At 45.5% G+C, this 20591-nt stretch overlaps 1 protein-coding gene and 1 long non-coding RNA gene across 12 annotated transcripts in view; one reads left to right on the plus strand and one right to left on the minus strand.

The window, feature by feature from the left end:
* SYNE2 (spectrin repeat containing nuclear envelope protein 2) overlaps window positions 1-20591 on the minus strand; it is a 256417-nt gene that overhangs the window by 79952 nt on the left and 155874 nt on the right. For 9 of the 11 annotated variants that reach the window (XM_083607756.1, XM_083607760.1, XM_083607759.1 and 6 more), the window contains exons 64-73: window positions 18010-18192; window positions 15465-15593; window positions 13891-14003; window positions 13089-13245; window positions 11189-11317; window positions 9739-9891; window positions 7801-8010; window positions 6178-6279; window positions 3743-3847; window positions 2010-2210 (exon numbers count right to left, since the gene is read on the minus strand). In XM_083607756.1, coding sequence (XP_083463882.1) covers window positions 2010-2210; window positions 3743-3847; window positions 6178-6279; window positions 7801-8010; window positions 9739-9891; window positions 11189-11317; window positions 13089-13245; window positions 13891-14003; window positions 15465-15593; window positions 18010-18192 — 1482 coding nt within the window. The remainder of the gene's footprint in view (window positions 1-2009; window positions 2211-3742; window positions 3848-6177; window positions 6280-7800; window positions 8011-9738; window positions 9892-11188; window positions 11318-13088; window positions 13246-13890; window positions 14004-15464; window positions 15594-18009; window positions 18193-20591) is intronic. The other 2 variants (XM_083607758.1, XM_083607761.1) reach the window with 1 other exon arrangement.
* The window catches only part of LOC310766983, an 82154-nt gene that overhangs the window by 29260 nt on the left and 32303 nt on the right, over window positions 1-20591 (plus strand). The gene's annotated exons all lie outside the window — the stretch shown is intronic.

Genomic DNA, 20591 nt, shown 5'->3' on the forward strand with positions numbered 1-20591 from the left:
CCTATCTTGCTCAGTCTTGTCTACAGCAGGGATGGGGAACCTGCAGCCCTCCAACACATTTTTGGATTCCAGTTTCCATCAGCCCCCGCCAGCATGGCCAGTGGTCAAGGATGGCAGGCGCTGCGTTCCAACAACATCTGGAAGGAAGCAGGTCCTCCCTCCCTGGTCTCCAATGACTGGCAGCAGTTCTCCAGGTTTCCCAGCCCTACCTGTAGACTGAACATGGGACCTGTGACAGGGCCTTTTCAGTGGTGGCTCCCTGGTTGTGAAATGCTCTCCTTAGTGAAGTGTGCCTGTCTGTCATCATTATCACCTTCCAGGAAGAATCTAAAAACATTCCTGTTTACCCAAGCGTTTGGGTTCCTGGCAACCTCCAGATCACCGGATGGAAGAATGTTTTGATTGTAATTTACTTTAAAAGGTTCTTAACTGTAACTACTTCTAGATGGGTTTTTTTAAACTGTAATTGTTTCAGAATGTTTTAAATCTGCTTTAAAATTGTTTTTGCTTTGTTTTTAAATTTTATATTGGTTTGGCCTCCTGCGATCCTTGGGGAGGAAGGGTGGCATATAAATTTAATAAAATAAACAAGATGCTCAGTGGTTGAGCTGCAGGCTTTCCCCCTATTTGATCAATATGGAGAACCATTTTCACCTTAATGCCTCATACAAAGCTGCATTTTCATCAGCAATGCATCTTCCTTCCTGCCCACCTGCACCACTTTCTACTTTGAAGAGGTAAAATTGCAGCCTCTTTCGTCGGATCGGAAGCAGAAGTGACTAACTGCTTCTCTTAACTTAACATTCAAAACAGCCAAGGAGGAAACGTTTCGTGTTTGTGCCATCTTTCTCCTGGGCAGTTTGTAAACATTAATCTTCATTAGCAGGGCTGTATTTTACTTCTGGCAAAGTAATTACAGCAATGGCTGGATTTTTCTGATTATCCATATTGCAATACGCACAGACAGACCCCACCCCACAAAATACCTTTGCTCATTTGTGATGACAATTATGTTAAGAGCTGAAAGTGGGAAATAAACATGAAATGCAGCTAAGCTCTCCCTTATTTTACTGCTCTGTGGGAAGTGCTTCATCTAGTCTTATACATTTCGTTTCACATACTGCTTTCTCCCATCACAGGGCCGGGAGCGAGATTAGATTCAGTTCGCTTTTCACAGCCAAATGTATCAAATACACACTTTCTGAAGAGACTTGAGAACCACAATGCAGCCATCCTTCGAGATTTGCCCTCATCCGAATTTCACAACCAAACAATGTTTACAAAAATGACTTTTTCTTCCAGTAGCACCTTAAAGACCAACTAAGTTAGTTCTTGGTATGAGCTTTCGTGTGCATGCACACTTCTTCAGATACACTGAAACAGAGTGTGCATGCACACAAAAGCTCATACCAAGAACTAACTTAGTTGGTCTTTAAGGTGCTACTAGAAGAAAAAAACTTTTTTTGTTTTTACAAAAATGACTGTATTTGGGGTAAATGTGCAAAAAATGACTATATCAGGGAAAAATAGCAGAGAAATGCATTGAAACAGGATAAAATGCTTACAAAAATGTGTGACATTAGCCAAAACTCCACTATTGAGAATGCCAATGTTTCATTTTACAAACCACTTAAGAGGTTTGCTTGCAATCAGTTGGTATATCAATTTTGCTATATAAAAATACAAAAATTCACACTAAAATGCAGAATGATTTTCATAAGGATTAAAAAACAACAAGTTGCAAACTGCTGCAGAAATGTGGAGAACTGAATTTAAGAGTGGGAAAATCAGAAACGGACAGGAAAAAAACCTGACAGATCCTTCCATCCCTACTACCAAAGAACTCAGGGTGGAATACGTCAGAAGTCCCAGGCAATCTCCCATCTCTAATACTTCAGATTTTTGTTTGCTACTAATCTCAAGGAGTAATAGGAATCCATCAACATTATCTGGAAATGGAGAGGGGGGAAATCACAGTACCTCACGTTATTTGAGCAGAAAGCCAGTACCTTGTGGTTTTGTAGATTAAACTGTAAAGTAGTTCGACTGGTAGCTTTTAGCTTAATCTCTTGAGCAACTTTCTCTCGCCCAAGACCTGAGAGCTCAGCTAATCCCTGCAGCAAAGCTTCATATTGTTGCTCGCTAATAAATGGAGAGGTCAGCTCCTTCTGTTTGTCTTGCAGGATCTCCCAAAGGTCATCTAACACATCCTGGAATTGAAACAAGTTCTAATCAATGTGTTTATTTTGGTTGTTTGTGTTGAAATTATCTGACTAGCAACCAGAGCTTAGCCCAGTAGATATAATGATACGTCGTTAATACAGTGGTACCTCTGGATACAAACAGGATCTGTTTTGGAGCCCCGTTCCGGAACACGTTCCGTTACTTCCGGGTCACCACAGAGCGCAACCCAAAAGCGCTCAACCTGAAGCAACTTCAACCCGAGGTATGACTGTAGTCTACAATCTTTTGTTGATCAGACTGGTCAAGCCAAGAGCTGTAGTCACTACCCCCAGGACCAGTCCTCTCCAGACAAATGCCCCTGGCCTTAATAATAATAATAATAATAATAATAATAATAATAATAATAATTTATTTATACCCCACCCATCTGGCTGGGCTTCCCCAGCCACTCTGGGCGGCTTCCAACAAAATATTAAAATATAGTAATGCATCACAGGGTTCTGTCTTGGGCCCAGTCTTATTCAACATCTTTTTCAACGACTTGGATGATGGACTCAAGGGCATCCTGATCAAATTTGCAGATGACACCAAACTGGGAGGGGTGGCTAACACCCCAGAGGACAGGATCACACTTCAAAACGACCTTCACAGATTAGAGAACTGGGCCAAAACAAACAAGATGAATTTTAACAGGGAGAAATGTAAAGTATTGCACTTGGGCAAAAAAAATGAGAGGCACAAATACAAGATGGCTGACACCTGGCTTGAGAGCAGTACATGTGAAAAGGATCTAGGAGTCTTGGTTGACCACAAACTTGACATGAGCCAACAGTGTGACGCGGCAGCTAAAAAAGCCAATGCAATTCTGGGCTGCATCAATAGGAGTATAGCATCTAGATCAAGGGAAGTAATAGTGCCACTGTATTCTGCTCTGGTCAGACCTCACCTGGAGCACTGTGTCCAGTTCTGGGCACCACAGTTCAAGAAGGACACTGACAAACTGGAACGTGTCCAGAGGAGGGCAACCAAAATGGTCAAAGGCCTGGAAACGATGCCTTATGAGGAATGGCTAAGGGAGCTGGGCATGTTTAGCCTGGAGAAGAGGAGGTGAAGGGGTGATATGATAGCCATGTTCAAATATATAAAAGGATGTCACATAGAGGAGGGAGAAAGGTTGTTTTCTGCTGCTCCAGAGAAGCGGACACGGAGCAATGGATCCAAACTACAAGAAAGAAGATTCCACCTAAACATTAGGAAGAACTTCCTGACAGTAAGAGCTGTTCAACAGTGGAATTTGCTGCCAAGGAGTGTGGTGGAGTCTCCTTCTTTGGAGGTCTTTAAGCAGAGGCTTGACAACCATATGTCAGGAGTGCTCTGATGGTGTTTCCTGCTTGGCAGGGGGTTGGACTCGATGGCCCTTGTGGTCTCTTCCAACTCTATGATTCTATGATTCTAGGATACGGCATTCCCTAAATGTTGGGACCAGCTGTATTTAATGTTGTTCATTTCCACAGATACTGATAGTACTACACACATGCGATTTACTCAGGGTCTTTACCTCTAGTTTATGCACGTCATGGATTAGGGCAACAGGGACATGACCTCTTAGTTTAGCAGTCTGCATCTCAAAGTTTTGCATTTCCAACTCATGGGCGTCCAGCCTCTGAATGAAAGAATGAGATGATTTGAGTTTAAGGCTACGATCATTGGCAGCAGTTATATTTCTAGTCAGCTGAAGGTCCCAACAGTGCTTAACAAACTTGCAAATTACACCTGTCAAGTAGAGGGATGAAATTGTAGCCCCAAACACAAACAGGAAGGAAGGAGAGAAATGGACAACAAAAATCACATCTAGTAAATCAAAGTGTCATCACCAGAGTGGGTTTTTGTCTAGAAAAAGGAACAACATCTTAATCTACTAGTGGCCATGCCAACAAAATCTTGCCAACTAGAGTGCTTCTCTCATCAGTGTTCCAGCAACCGGGCATACGCTCTTCCTTCATAGTCTGTTTCCCCTTTTCTCCAATAACTAACAAAATAATATTTTGTGTCTGCTGAGCAGGTTCAGTCTGCATTGGGCCATTCTGGAGAGGAGAGTTGCCTCCTTGGTTCCTGCCAAAAACTTTTTTGTACCTCTACATACCTTGAGGAGGTATCTGCCCAAGCATATTGACTCCTTCCCCTCTTGTTTTTGTAGCTTTTTTTGTGCTTTTTGTGCTTTGGTGTCTCAATGGGCAGGCTGGTACAGCCCCTTCTGGTTTCTCAGTTACGCTTTTGGCTACAGTCTTGTCAGAACGCACCACTTGTGTTCACTATTCAAAGGAGTGTAGAGTGTAGCCTAGAAGGCCAGCTGCTGCTGTGACACTTTTTGCCAGGAAAGGATTAGTCTTTTGTGCCTTTTTCGCAAGCGCAAATAAATTTGTATACAGTGGATGCTTGGGTTGTGAACGTGATCCGTGCAGGAGGCACGTTCGCAACTCGCAGCATTTGCAGCCCGCAGTGCCGCATCTGCGCACGCACAGGTTGTGATTCAGCGATTCAGCGCATGCACTAAGCGCGATTTAGCACTTCTGTGCATGCACGACCGTTGAAACCCGGAAGTAATCATTCCGGTACTTCCGGGTTTCGCCGCATCCGTATCCTGAAAAAACGCAACCTGAAGCGTCTGTAACCCGAGGTATGACTGTACTTAAAAGAACCTCAAGGCCAAAGTTATGCATTATACTATTATTAGCATTAAACCAATTTATAAACCGCTTCACAGCATTGATGCCTGAGCTGGATGCTTCAGTGGAGATTACTGAGCTGCAGGGGCTGGACCAGATGACCCCCAAGGTCCCTTCCAACTCTACAATTCTATGATTCCGTGAAACAGTGCTCATGGTAGAAATGGAATAAAAAGCCAGAGAAATATAAGCTCAAAAAATGATAAAATTAGCTCACCAACTGTTGAAACAGAGGTTCTCAAAGGGTGTGGCAGGAGAGGGTGGCAAGTGAGACGGGAAAATTCAAGGACAATCAAAGAAACATTTCAGTGTAGTATGGTATCAGTTTCATTTTATTTTATTTGGAGAATATGGATATCTTTTTAAAATGAGAGCATCAAGTGAACCTGAGGACAATCCTACTTGTGATCCAGAATCACAAATCCAGCACTGCTAGGAGTTTTATTCTTGTTTTCCAATATAGGTAAAGGGACCCCTGACCGTTAGGTCCAGTCATGGCCGACTCTGGGGTTGCAGTGCTCATCTCGCTTTATTGGCCGAGGGAGCTGGCATACAGCTTCCGGGTCATGTGGCCAGCATGACTAAGCCACTTCTGGCGAACCAGAACAGCGCACGGAAACGCCGTTTACCTTCCTGCTGGAGCGGTACCTATTTATCTACTTGCACTTTGACGTGCTTTCGAACTGCTAGGTGGGCAGGAGAAGGACTGAGCAACAGGAGCTCACCCCGTCGCAGGGATTCGAACCGCTGACCTTCTGATCGGCAAGTCCTAGGCTCTGTGGTTTAACCCACAGCGCCACCCGCATCCCAACGTTTTCCAATATACTTCTCATCATTAAAAAAAATTCTGTGTGTGGCGTGAGCAAATTTCTGTTTTGAAAGTGTGGCCCGGAGAAAAAAGTTTGAGGATCACACTGCTCTAAAACAATAAAACCATCTCTACAAATTCTAAAAAACAATGAAACAAATTCATCAGATGCAGAGCTGATCTTCCGTAAATGACTGCCTTCCTAAATGAACAGATCTTCACTAGGTGTCTGAACTGGCACTGAGAAGACAGGACAGTGATGAAGCTCTGTCTGCACAACCCTACAGGCCGCTACTGCCCCCCAAAACTGGCCTGAAACACGGTCATTACTGTTACCATTAAGCTCAGGGGGGAAACAAAAGCGTCGCTCCAGTTTTGGAAAACAAAACCGCAAATAAGAGAAATTAGGTAAAATTGTCGAGTGATTGTGCCTTATATTCACATGTCCTGTTTAATTACCTGGAGCTGTTCGGAGATACTGTGTTCGCTCGTTGCGCCGAAGGACTCTTGCAGTAAGGATTTTTTCATAATCAACCTACCATACAATCGCCTGATTTCATTCTGTGATGGGGACAAGTGAAAAACCGAAGTGAACCCAGAGGTACACGATACAGAATGAAAGGATAATTAAACTGCAGTTCAACCGGGCTATTTAATCAGCATCATTCTTTAAATACATACATATGCACAGAGAAAGGGAGTGTCCTGGAATTACCTGTTCTTGTAATAAAATAAAATAAAAATAAAATAAAATGATGCTCACTTTTGTAATCACTGACTAATCTGCATCAGGCTTGGGCCCATTAGGGAGGTCAAGGATTAAATCATCCGTACAGGAGATATGATTTAGCTCAGCGGTAATGAAGGACTGTCTCAAATTTGAGACTAATCCAGGCAAGCTTCTTTGTGGGCAGGGTGTGTGTGTGTGTGTGTGTGTGTGTGTGTGTGTCTGTGTGTATGCATAGTGAAATTGAAGTTTCCTCTCCTAGCCACCAGACATATCTGTTCCACCTCTAAGGCCTGCTGAATATCCATATGAGTGCAATAATAATAATAATAATAATTTTCTTATAACCTGCTTATCTGACTGGGTTACCCCTCCAACAAAATACAGAGGGGAAAACAACCAACCATACAAAACACATCAAACGTTAAAAGCTTCCTGAAACAGGGCTGCCTTCAGACAGCGACAAAAAGTTACATACAGTGGAGCGGCTCCACCCCCATCGTTCTGCCCAGATGCTGAGGTCCAGTGCCAAGGGCCTTCTGGCGGTTCCCTCGCTGCGAGAAGCGAAGCTACAGGGAACCAGGCAGAGGGCCTCCTTGGTAGTGGCACCCGCCCTGTGGAACGCCCTCCCACCAGATGTCAAAGAGATAAACAACTACCTGACATTTAGAAGACATCTGAAGGCAGCCCTGTTCAGGGAAGTTTTTAATGTGTGACATCTTAGTGTATTTTTAATCTTTGTTAGAAGCCGCTCAGAGTGGTTGGGGAAACCCAGCCAGATGGGCGGGGTACAAATAATAAACTGTTAGTAGTAGTAGTAGTAATAATAATAATAATAATAATAATAATAATAATAATACTATTATTATTAACTCGGTTTTCAAGCGTCTCAGAAGTCGAACGTTTCAGAACCCGAATGCCGAAAACCCGGAAGTAAACGCTTCCATTTTTGAACGCGCCTTGAACGGCTTCCACTGCGTGTTTTTCGATTCTCTCCACTGAAATGGCCAACAGCCCTTTGAGCCTCGGTTTTCGAACATTTCAGAAGTCAAACGGTCTTCTGGAATTGCTTACGTTCGAAAACCGAGGTTCCCCGGTAGTTGTTAAATGTAATGTGTCCATAAAACCCAATGAACGTACCCCAAATTACAGAATCAAGTCTCATATTATATGATTTCAAATGAAGAGGCCATGCTTTCCTGAAGAGTCCCCCAAATTTGATCGTGCATAATGTAAGTTGGTGCAACATCATTTAATGGGTGTGGGAGGATTGCAGAAATATGGCATGCCCCTCTCTTGTGAGATTTAACTTAGATGGGCACCAGAGAATGGAAAGGAATACAATTGGGAAGTACCTGATATTGACTGTACTGGTCCAGCTCAGCTTTTATGGACTTGCTCCTCGAAGAGGCAGCCACTTGGGTCGACTGCAGCCACGACTGCAAGTTGCTAAAACACTCGGAGAATCTATCAGCGTTACCACCAGCAGAGGCAATGGACCTCAGAAGGTCATCCTTTTTCTCACCAATATCTGCATGAAGCTTTTGCAGCTCTGCGGAGAGAGTCTGGAAAGAGAGAGAAAAGAAAATGAGAAAGAGGCTAGTAAATATGGTTTTGTAAAAGGAATGGCAGGAATTCATCAAATCTAAAGTAAAAAGGACCTTATAAGAATACAATCATCCACTACTTTTGAGGTTGATCACTTTGTGTTCTCATGCAAGAGACCTGGGCTTTTTGCCTGTTGTGACTTTAGCTTGCACTGTGAGAAGGAAGGAAGGAGGAAAGGAAGGAAGGAAGGAGGAAGGAAGGGAGAACAAATCTTGGGTTTCCCCCAGACATGCTGATACTACCATCTCAGTTACCCATTTTTAGCCACAATCTAGTTGGCACTTAGCTAAATCAGCCCTTCTTCTTAACTTTACCACTGCCACATCCGCCTCCACTAACCAACCCCTTGGAATTCAGAATAGCCTCAAAAAACTGGGGCTCTTGGAGTGTTGTGAACTACATCTTCCATCAGGCCTGACAAGCATGCTGGCTGGGGCTGCTGGGAATTGTAGTCCAAAACACCTGTAGGGCCCAGGGTTGGTGCAGGCCTCTTTGGAACTTCGCTTTTTAACTGGCCCCAGTCAACTCTCTATAGTGGATGGAACTGCAAAGATTGCAGTGAAAATTTTATATATATTCTTCTTCTGCGATCACTCGTAGCTGAGTAAGATTGTCTTCCATAAACACGGTTTTAACAATGAGTCCGTAAGTGACTGTGGAGGCCAATTCTGGATCCACATGTCTCCGGTTGGGAGTTGATCACAGTGTGGATTTGCCAAGCGTGCCTTCCTCCTAGCATGTTTCGAGTTCGAGAGAGCCAGTGTAGTATAGTGGTTAAGAGCAGTAGTCTCGTAATCTGGTGAACCGGGTTCGATTCCCCGCTCCTCCACATGCAGCTGCTGGGTGACCTTGGGCCAGTCACACTTCTTTAAAGTCTCTCAGCCTCACTCACCTCACAGAGTGTTTGTTGAGGGGGAGGAAGGGAAAGGAGAATGTTAGCCGCTTTGAGACTCCTGAAGGGGAGTGAAAGGTGGGATATCAAATCCAAACTCTTCTTCCTCTTCTTCAAAGCCCATGACACCTTTGGTAAAGGCCGTTCTACAACTGGAGCGCTCACAGGCCAGTGTTTCCCAGTAGTCAGTGTTTATACTACATTTATATATATATAGACAGGGGAATCCCCGCTTACATGGGGGTTCTTTTCCGGGACATGCATAAGTCCGGTCCAGACCGCCATCGCTCCATTTTGCCCCACCCACTGTTGGCACCAAAAAATAGTGTGTTGCCTGTATGATCACGAAAGCAGAGTTGATGTATGCCTGTATGATCAGGAAAGCAGAAATCAACCCAATCTGGATATTATTGTTTTTACTCTGAATTATTTTGCAATTTCTACTATTTCACATAAATCATGTGGGGCCCTGAGGCTACTGTCGCTCAGATACCTTTATCTAGCAACCCTCAAGAATATCTGGCATTTTCCAGTCTTTCAAGCATATATTTACAATCTTGAGGGTTAAAAGATTGATTTCCTGTCTACCTTTTTTTCAAACAAGATCTGGTATTTACAGGAAGCCGAATCTTGCAATTTGCAACCAATGGAACGAGATGCGCTTTCTCTGTGCAGAACTGTGCGGTACACACAGCTCTGCTCTTGAGAAAGCCACGTATCAGCCTTTGCCAACCTGGTGCCCTCCAGATGTTTGGGAGTGCAGCTCACACCAGCCCAGACACTCCTTATTTACCTCATAAAGCATCTGTTGCACAGGAGCTTCTTCACTGGTGAGTTCACACGTGTTTAACATCTGTTCCATGTCATTCAGGCAGCGGCTGATCGCCAAAAGCAGCTCAAAGAGCTTCTGGTCCAAGCTTAAGGAAACTTCCCCCGTCATATTTTCCTGGAAGATGTGGAGATGCTGTTTCTCAGTTCCCTCTGAAGGCTTCATTCATTCATTCATTCATTCACTCACTCAATCAATCAATCAATCAATCAATCAATTAATCAATCACAAACTCACTCACTCACTCACTTGCTTACTTACTTTTCCCCAGACCACATGACTGACGCAAAGGAAAACAACCGCAGATAAAATGCAAAAAGCTAAAACAAAACAAAACCCCTCTCATGCCCACAAGCCTTCATAAGTCACCACTGCCTTTAAACATAGCAACCATCTCATTATGTTTATTAGGCATTCATTTTCATTTATTGTTAAGCACCTTGGTGGTCTGCTGTTAGGCAGAAAAGGGTGTGGGTGAGGCTTGAGGCCTGACAGAATCTGTGGCCTGCTGGGTGTTGGGCAATTTCAGATAGGCAGCAAAAAAATGGAGGGTATTTAAGGAAGGTTGCAATTTTGGGCTGGTCTATGGTTAGATGAAAGAGAGAGAGGGAGATGGAGAGAAAGAGGCAAGCGATGGAAGATACAAGAGTATTATGTACTGGAAGCTTTCAACAAAATGGCGGTCTTGTCATTTCAAAGCAAATCAGTATGTGAAATGCAGCTCCCACCCTTTTGGCCTTGTTGTCCTTTAAGGGTTGCCTCACACTGCTGGCAGAATACCCCTACTACAGTGGTACCTCAGGTTAAGTACTTAATTCGTTCCGGAGGTCCATTCTTAACCTGAAACTGTTCTTAACCTGAAGCACCACTTTAGCTAATGGGGCCTCCTGCTGCTGCCGCGCCGCCGGAGCCTGATTTCTGTTCTTATCCTGAAACAAATTTCTTAACCTGAAGCACTATTTCTGGGTTAGCGGAGTGTGTAACCTGAAGCATATGTAACCCGAGGTACCACTGTATAGAAACAAAGTCTCTTACAACCACCCTTTCCTTGAGCTCCTGTTTTCCCCCCAGGGTCAAACTAGATGCAGAACCATTTGCACAATTAGCAATTTCGCAAATGGCTTTTTTAAAAGGTAAATTGCAGACGTGAGACTCCAGATCTAGACTGGGACCCTGGCATGTCAGCTACGGGGGCTTTAATTCTCCCCCACCCCATGGTCCCCATATGGAACATCCCCTCTAAGCTTGCTCTTTAGCACTGGGGGGAAAGATCCCGTTTGCTCTAATGGGATTTCACACAGACACACACATACATATCAATAGATTCTGCGCTCTGCCAAGGCTCTGGATCTTGCCCACCAGCCACCCAGCAATTTATGTAACTCAGGGTGGGGGGTGGGAATGCATTTAGTACCTGTGTCTGAACAGACGCTTCTTGGCTCAGATTGCCAAGCTGTGCCGTGTACGTTTTCAGCTCCTCGACGGTTGGAGTTCTCACACTCGCTGCGGCACCCTTGGGTAGAATATTTATTTTGGTAGAGATCTAACATTTGGAAAAGCAAAACGTGTTTGGACAAATGCTCCAGATTAAACTCATGGTGATACAGAATGTTCTTATAACAGCAGCAACTAGCTAGCTAGCTACAACATAAACCAATATTAAGTTCACCATCTTGGAATGGACACAGGGGTGTCCATTCTTTGTAGGTGGCGTGAAATCTGCTCACCAGAAGAGCCTAGCATCTGCCACGCCCGCATTGATCTGTGCCAATGAACATGTCTACATATGGCTGAAGCTCTGTCAATGTGCGTTCTAGTTTTGCAAGGCGATAAACCCAACTTGGTAGGCACCTTTGAAGTATTTGGGTGTCTCAGCCTTCCTGAAGTCCTTAGACATAAGACTGATAGTTTACCCTGAGGAATAGACCATTTAAGAGGGTCCCCTGCAAACATTTGAAGGGCTGTCATGTAGGTGATGGAACAAATATCATTCCATTGTTCCAGACAGTAGGGCCTGAACTAACAAGTTTAAATGACAAGAACTGGAATTGCAACCAAAATTAAACAAGGATTCTCAGGTAACAAGTTGATCGACAGCAGAATAGACTATCTGGGAAGGTACAGGACTCTCCTTCGCTTGAGGTTTTTAAGCAGAGGATGCTACAGCTATGGATCTCCTGCCTTGGCAGACTAGATGATATTTCGAGGCGCCATTTTGATCTGTGTTGCCCTCTCCTTCTCCAACATGGGGCCAATATTACTGGCCTATTTCAAATGCTTGCTGTTAAAAAATCTGAAAGTCACCACTGCTGATTGTGTACATACTTGTCTCTTTTGTCTCACTGTCACCTTTTGGTCACAGGGGTTTTGCAGATTTGTGAAACCAACCTCCCACACACAGATGACTGGGGCCCAGAGCAGACAAAGTATATCCTTATGGCTAGGAAGTTGGAAATATACCACGACAACTCTTTATCTCTCAGGCTCCATCTGCACTAAACATTTAAAGCAGTATCATACTGTTTATAAACAGCCAAGGCTTCCCCCAAAGAATCCTGGGACATGTAGTTTGGTAAGAGTGCTAAGAATTGTTTGGAGACCCCATTTCCCTCCCAGAACTACATTTCCCAGAGTTCCATGGGGTTGACCGTTAAACCACTCTGAGAATGGTAGCTCTGTGAGGGGAACAGGGTTCTCCCACGACTCTCAGTTCTCTTAATAGGCCAGTGGTCTAAGTAGACCAGCATTCTGTTCTCACATTGGCCAACCAGGTGCCTGGAGGAAGCCTACAGAGAGCCAGTGTGGTGTAGTGGTTAACAGCGGTAGACTGGTAATCTGGTGAACCGGGTTCGCGTCTCCGCTCCTCCACATGCAGCTGCTGGGTGGCCTTGGGCTAGTCAAACTTCTCTGAAGTCTCTCAGCCCCACACACCTCACAGAGTGTTTGTTGTGGGGGAGGAAGGGAAAGCAGAATGTTAGCCGCTTTGAGACTCCTTCGGGTAGTGATAAAGCGGGATATCAAATCCAAACTCTTCTTCTCTTCTATAAGCAAGGCATGCGTGCCACAGCGCTCCGCCCACCTGTGACTTCCAGCTACTGGTATCCCCCCTCTGACAGCAGAGGCAGAACATTTTCCCAAAGGTACTGCTGCAAAGGGTTGGCACATAGGGTCAAAAGGTGTATAATACTGAGCCGAAGGAATTTGCTAGCTGTTGAAGTGCCACAGCTCTTGTCTTGTTTTTGCTGCAACAGACTAACACAGCTACGCCTCTGGAAATTGTTGCTATTATGGGATGGGAAAATTAGTATACTAACCTGAGATTCAGGGAACTGACAGTGAGGAGGGTTCACCTTGAAGAGCAGCTCCTCCTGCAAAGGTTGCCACTTGTCCCCTGCTTGGTCCTTGGGAATCAGACCAAGGGGCTCACTTCCAGAGCTGGGTGCCTCGTGACTAGATCGGCGCATCAGACTGCTATGAGATAAAATAATCGAGAGAAAAACCAACGGCTCTCAGTATAATACTGTTCACAACACAGTCTTGCTTTACTTAACCTGCTCAAAGAGAGGAAGTATCCAAAATCTGGGCTTTCACTAAAGCTGACAACCTGAACCCAAATACATTTATTTGATTTCTCACACATCCTATACCCTAAGGTCAAAGAGCAGGCTATCGCAACAAAATATACCATTTTAAAAGCCATAAATCAATGAAAATGTAAAAACAAAAACAAAAAAAAAACCCCACTATTGAAAACAGCTCCATTTATTTATTTATTTATTGTACATCCACCTTCTTTCCTCCAGGAGTTCAGGGCGGTGTACGTTGTCCTCTTCCCTTGTGAGGTATGTTGTGATGGACTACAACACCCATCATCCACGGCCAGCTTAGCCCAATGGCAAAGGATCATGGGAGTTATAGTCTACCCATATCTGAGGGCCCAAGGTTGAAGAACACTGGTCTACACTGACAGGCGGTGATTATCCAGGTTTTCAGGCAAGGGGTCTCTCCCAGCCCCAACTGGGGATTGCTGGGGACTCAATTTGGGATTGACTTTCTGCACGCAAGGCAGATCCTCTCACAACAAACTTGGGGAGTGTGTTTGTTTTGTTTTCTTACCTTGCTTGCAATTCCAGAGTTTTGCCATCCCCAGATTGCGGCTGCATCTTCTCCACGTACACGTCAATGAAGTCAGCAAGATTGTTTTGTTCTGACAGCTGCAGCAGCAGCTCCTGCAAGTGAGGAAGAGAAACAGAGGAAAACTCAAAACGTGAAAAATTGGGGTTTTATGAAAGCGATGTCTTGCCCCCTTTCACTGTCTTGGTGGCAGGAGCTGTATGGCTCAGACTGGGAGCCCTGAGGGTAGGGGACTGGTTTCATCCTTTACTAGGATTTCTAGACAGAGAAGGAAGCTGAATACAGTTGCTATCATCTGAATACAGATGATAACAACAGCTTCATACTGACCCCCTTCACCAGCAGGCCCCATGTCTGGTTGCAACAATCTCATGTTAAAAATGAAAAACAGTTAAAAGAGGTTACAGTCACAGGAATAGGGCATGCCCTGAAAACACACATCTCAGGTGTTAAAAGGCCAGGTTAAAGAGGTGCGTCTTCAGCATTTGCCAAAAGCTGCATAGTGAAGATGACAGACATGTCTCTTGTGGTGAGGGCACTCCACAATTTTGGGGTGCCAAAGAGAATTCTCTCTTCTGGGCCACCCACCAAATTTCTGAGGGAGACAGAACTCCCAAGAGCATGGGTAGGCAAACTAAGGCCCGGGGGCCGGATCCGGCCCAATCGCCTTCTCAATCCGGCCCGCGGACGGTCCGAAATCAGCGTGTCTTTACATGAGTAGAATGTGTCCTTTTCTTTAAAATGTATCTCTGGGTTATTTGGGGGGCCTGCTTGGTGTTTCTACATGAGTAGAATATGTGCTTTTATTTAAAACGCATCTCTGGGTTATTTTGGAGGCATAGGAATTCGTTAATTTTCCCCCCTTCAAAATATAGTCCGGCCCCCCACAAGGTCTGAGGGACAGTGGACCGGCCCCCTGCTGAAACAGTTTGCTGACCCCTGCCCAAGAGGGTCCCCTCTTTGCCGAACTTAACCGTGTATTTCAGCCGCGGTAAAATAGGAATGTTTTTAAATTCCTCCTGAAAGCCAGTACAGTGGTACCTCGGGTTAAGTACTTAATTCGTTCCAGAGGTCCGTTCTTAACTTGAAACTGTTCTTAACCTGAAGCACCACCTTAGCTAATGGGGCCTCCCACTGCTGCCACGCCGCTGGAGCACGATTTCTGTTCTCATCCTGAAGCAAAGTTCTTAACCCGAGGTACTATTTCTGGGTTAGCGGAGTCTGTAACCTGAAGCGTCTGTAACCTGAAGTGTATGTGACCCAAGGTACCTCTGTAATGAGGTTGACAGATGCCCCTCGCTAGGAAGAGAATCGCATAAATGGGGAACAGCCACCGGAAAGGCCCTGACCTGTTTCAACACCAACTGGTGCAACCACCAACAAGGCCTCATCTGCTGAGCATCGGACCAGAGATGGTTGATACTGGGAGAAGGCGCTTGTTTAGGCACTTACGTGTGAGATGTATACAAGAGGCGGCAAAATTAAATAAGGCAGAACAATAGACAGCAAAACTATCTTGCCGTGTTGTGGAGGAGGGGGAAAGGGAGCCGATTTACCTGCTGCTGCTCTAAACCATTCTGCCTACTGAAGAGAGGTTGGTCCAAGGTAAGAAGCGGGAATGTATCAGAGAGGTCAAAATAAAAGGGCTGAGGGAGCTCTTCAGAGGTATTTTCCTCAGGGATGATCTGCAGAGAGAGGTACACCGGTCAAAGGAACTTTTTAGCATAAGACTACAGTGACAGAAAGGTGAGAGCGCCTTAATGTAGTTTTTTAATGCTAAATTTTGAACTCGGACACAGATTACCTGAATAATAATGAATTGGCTTAGACAATTTATATACCACTTACAGATGTTTTGGGTGGGGAATCTCTAAGTGGTTTACAACCTCAAGCTCATAAAGATCCAAATACCAAAAAAACAAACAAACCCAACCTAAAAAAACTCCATGTTATAAAATATCACACAACTAACTGTCAGCATCCTTCAGGAGTCGAGATGCCAGCTGGTTAGCCCCCAGCTGGATCATGCCCTTCCAGCCGTGACGATCCCCCAATCTCTGGTGCGACGTAAATCAGTGACTCAGACTTCAAAAACCTGAGCACACTACATTAGCAGAAAATACTGTGCAAACAGAACAGGAGTGAGGCTTGTGGAAACATACTGACAGCTAAAGATTTATTAAGCATAAATCAGGACAAAGAAAACATGTCATCTCCCTTTCTTCTCCTCAGAGAGACAGTAAAAAGCAAAAGCTATACACACAACGGATGTTCCCAGCAGAGGAATCATAGAATAGAATCATAGAGGAATCATAGAATCATAGAGTTGGAAGAGACCACAAGGGCCATCGAGTCCAACCCCCTGCCAAGCAGGAAACACCATCAGAGCACTCCTGACATATGGTTGTCAAGCCTCTGCTTAAAGACCTCCAAAGAAGGAGACTCAAGAAGGAGAAATACACAATCGCTTTGAGGTCCTCTCCCCTAGCATGGAAGACGAAGAGCAGACTCCATTTGAGGATCTCTCCCTCATTACAGTCGATCAGGTATATGAAGACGAGCAGCAAAGTCAGTCCTCAGGGAATGTGCAGGCGACCTTGGAACGGACAGCTCACGGAAGAACCCCGACCAGAGGCGTGTAGTGGTGATAGGGGATTCCCTACTGAGGGGAACAGAAACAGTGATCTGTGGGCCTGACAAGATGTCTCAGGAAGTCTGCTGTCTCCCCGGGGCTAAGATCCAAGATGTAACTGAACGACTGCAAGGAATCATAAAACCCACTGACAAATACCCCTTCCTCTTGGTTCATGTGGGAACCAATGACACTGCAAGCAATAGCCTCCAGAAGATCAAAAGAGATTACGAGGCTCTGGGCAGGAAATTGAAGCAATTAAATGCACAAATTGTCATCTCATCTGTCCTCCCAGTTGAACGACGTGGCCCAGGGAGAGAGGGAAAAATAGTGGAAGTGAACAACTGGCTTCGCAAATGGTGTAAACAGGAACAGTTTGGATTCTTAGATCACGGAATGCAAGCTGTGCTGGTATGTAAACAGACATGTGACATGCAACAATTCCACACGTCTGCTCCTTAAGGTGAAATGGAATTTTCCAACACTAACAAGGAGGCTGCATTGTTTGGAATCCTGACTATTTAGGCTCCCAGACTGTGGGAGCCTCTACAAGCATTCAAATCATTATTCTCATTTATTGGATTTGTTGAATTATCTTGCCCATGGCAACCCAAAGCGACTTACCGTATTTTTCGCCCTATAGGACGCACTTTTCCCCCTCCAAAAATGAAGGGGAAATGTGTGTGCGTCCTATGGGGCGAATGCAGGCTTTCGCTGAAGCCTGGAGAGCGAGAGGGGTCGGTGCGCACCGACCCCTTTCGCTCTCCAGGCTTCAGGAAGCTATCCGCAAGCCTTGGGAGCCCGCGGGAGTTCCTGCCAGGCTCCCACAGCTTGCGGAGAGCTGCCTGCATCCCGAAGCCTGGGTGCGCTGAGCAGTCGCGCCGGGGCTTCGGGTAGCTCTGCGCAAGCCGCGGGAGCCCTCCCACAGCTTGCGGAGAGCAGCCTGTTCTGGGGGCTGGGGAAGCTCCGGCTTCCCCCGACCCAGCCCCGCGCCTGGGGGGGAAATAATTCCCCCCCCTTTATTTCCCCCCAAAAAAACTAGGTGCGTCCTATGGGGCGAAAAATACGGTAAAACCAACCAAGCAGGCACAGGGGGCTTCACCTCCCAATCTGAGAAAGGCCACATGCAACACGACCAGTCTAGGACAGAATTCCTCACCCCGCCCTCTTCTCACAAGTTTTAGAATTGTGTTAACAAACTGACTGCACAAATAGAGAGGTCTCCTGCAGCTGCTCAAAGGGGTTTGAGACGTCTCCCTGCAACAAGACGTGGCAACACAGGCTGCTCCTGTTCCGTGTGCCAGCTAGCCAGTCAGCCATGCCCCTTTGCAGAATACTCCGTTCCAACAGGTATATAGTAAGACTGATATGAAAGCTTTGCAAACTGCAGCATGCTCGTGCCCCGGCGTGGCCACATGCACACAACATCGACTCTCACAGTGGCCTTGTTTTTCGTGGTTTCATTTTACCTGCTCTTCTGTGCTCTTCCCTTGGAGCATGCCCTGAACTCTTTCCAAGTTGCATTTCACATCTCTCAGCTTCGAAGACAGGCTCTCTGCCTCCTGACGGAGGTCAGCGCCCTCACCGGTGTGCCTGTCTTTGCAGTCCTCCAATAGGCGCGCCACTTTCTGTTCAATCTCTGATAAGATAGCCTGGAAAGTCAAGCAGTTAATCATTCTTTTTTTAATTTAAAAAAAAAAATCACTGCAAAGTTTACTTACTGAAAACACCCCAAGCTCTTATTCTGTATTAGGGCAAAGGCTAGTAACAGGAATGTTTGGGAGGGTGAATCCAGAAGTGACTCATTTTTCCTTCTCCCTTGGGACAAAATCATTTATGTATTTGTGGTGTGTGTTAGAGGAGGAAGAGACATACAGATACTTGCAAACTGTTCTGCAGCAACTTCGGTCTTGTGAAAGACTAACCCTGTTAGACCATTGCAGCAAACAAACATCAGCAGAGGCCCAGAGCGCCACAAAAGTTCATGCCTTAATAACTCTGTGTGCGTTTTCAAAGGTGCTCCAGGTCTTTGTTGCTTTTCCTGTAATCTCTGGCGCAACCAGATACCTTTTTGCCCTAAGCAAGCCCAAACCTAATTAAGTCGGCATTCAGCCTTCCCATCCCATCTGATTATTCCGAACTGCAGGCTAGGATTTTGCATTTCATTTATCTTTTTCTTTCTCCCTGCCCACCCCCCACACTTTATGTTATTAGCTTAACATACAGACAACTCATGAGTCCTCCTGATTAAATCTGAAAGCTTGCTTACTTGTTTCACTCTACTGTTCATTTTGGAGGGGTTTTTTTTCTATTCCTCTTTCCTTTAATGGTCCAATGCAGCCACTAACATTTCTGTTGGTGAGCATTACACTTTACAGAATAACATTTAACAATGGGACTAAGGGATGTATAATCCTCACAATAAACTTGTGTAACAGTGTTTTAACAATTTGCTCACTTTTAAGCCTGCATATGCTTCTATTGATGTTCACTCTCTTTTGCTTAAATGTTTGTTGCACATTGCCCTGAGCTACTTTGGAAAAAGGGCGATTCTTAAATAGCCTAAACCAGAGGTTTTCAACCTTTTGGGGTTCACAGCTCCCTTGACGAACTACATTCTTTTCTGCGGCACCCCTGTGGGGCTCAGGAGCCCAGTTATGTCACCCCTTGCCAGCAGCTGGCAGCCCCTCACCTTCATCTCTTCTCCCCTCTCCTTGGGAGTCCTCCAGGCAATTGCTGCTGCTGCCCCTGGTCCCTGAGCTGCACCTCCCCACCCCAAAGAGAGGTGCCTCCTCACACTGCCCCACAGGGGCCTGGGAAGCACCCCCTGGCCACCCCCAGAGGCACCATTCACCTGCTGAACTTGTAGCCAGGGCTGCTGCAAGTAACAGCTGTGCAGGCCTTTGGGAGGCAGAGATGCGAGAGGGCATCAGAGGAGGGAGGGAAGGAAAGAGGGACAGAGGCCAGTGTTGCCCACAACATCCCTGACCATCATTCAAAGCACCCTGGTTGAAAACCACCAGCCTAAACGAAGAAACAAAACCCCAAAAGGTAGGTCTCTGCCCTGAAAGGCCTACAATCTAGATGTTGACAGTGGGGAGATGCCAAGTGTGTGGCTGTCATTGTGTGGCTCCCTTTGGGAGATTTGTAGTGCTGAATCACAGTCTGGAAACTGAGATCCAGCTCAGAGGGCCTTCTGGTGGTTCCTTCACTGCGAGAAGTAAGGTTACAGGGAACCAGGCAGAGGGTCTTCTTGGTAATGGCACCGCCCTGTGGAATGCCCTCCCATCAGATGTCAAGGAAATAAACAACGATCTGACTTTTAGAAGACATCTGAAGGCAGCCTTGTTCAGGGAAGTTTTTAATGTTTGAAGTTTTATTCTGTTTTAGTGTTCTGTTGGGAGCCGCCCAGAGTGGCTGAGGAAACACAGTCAGATGGGCGAGGAATAAATAATAAAATTGTTGTTGTTGTTGTTGTTGTTGTTATCCCTACATTTGCATGAAGTCAGGGCTGGTGAGGGGAGCCAAAGTGAAGGCAGGTTTCACAACAGCAAAGTATCAAAGCCTGTCGATGCTCTCCTTTGCATTTTGGATTCACACTCAGGAGAATGAATTCAGTATCAGTATATGAGACACCCACAAATGCAGTCAAGCTAATTTAGGTGCAACCACTCAGCACACTCATGTTTTCTGGATAGGTCTCCATGGTGTTCTTTCTGTTGGGGATGAAGATTAAGGTCTTAAGCCGAAGAAGAAAAAAGAGGAATTAACCATTCTGGAAGCAGAATGCTGGCTAGAGGGTTTTAGGCTGAAGCTTATGAAGGGAAAGATAAAGAAGACTGTAGCAGTATATGCTACAATCACGAGAGAACATTCTCAAAAATGTAGGGAAGAAGGGGAAGCAGACGCTGGGTTGCATACGCACCGTTCCTTTAAAGCGCCTGTGAAGCGTGTTCAATCCCTTAAAGAATTCTGGGCATTGTAGTTTGTTGCTGGGAATTTCAACCCTGTCTGGGGAAAACTACAGCGCCCAGAATTCTCTGAGCGAAAT

The sequence above is a fragment of the Podarcis filfolensis genome (assembly GCF_964270895.1).
Source record: "Podarcis filfolensis genome assembly, chromosome: 1".
NCBI classification, from domain to species: Eukaryota; Metazoa; Chordata; class Lepidosauria; order Squamata; family Lacertidae; genus Podarcis; species Podarcis filfolensis.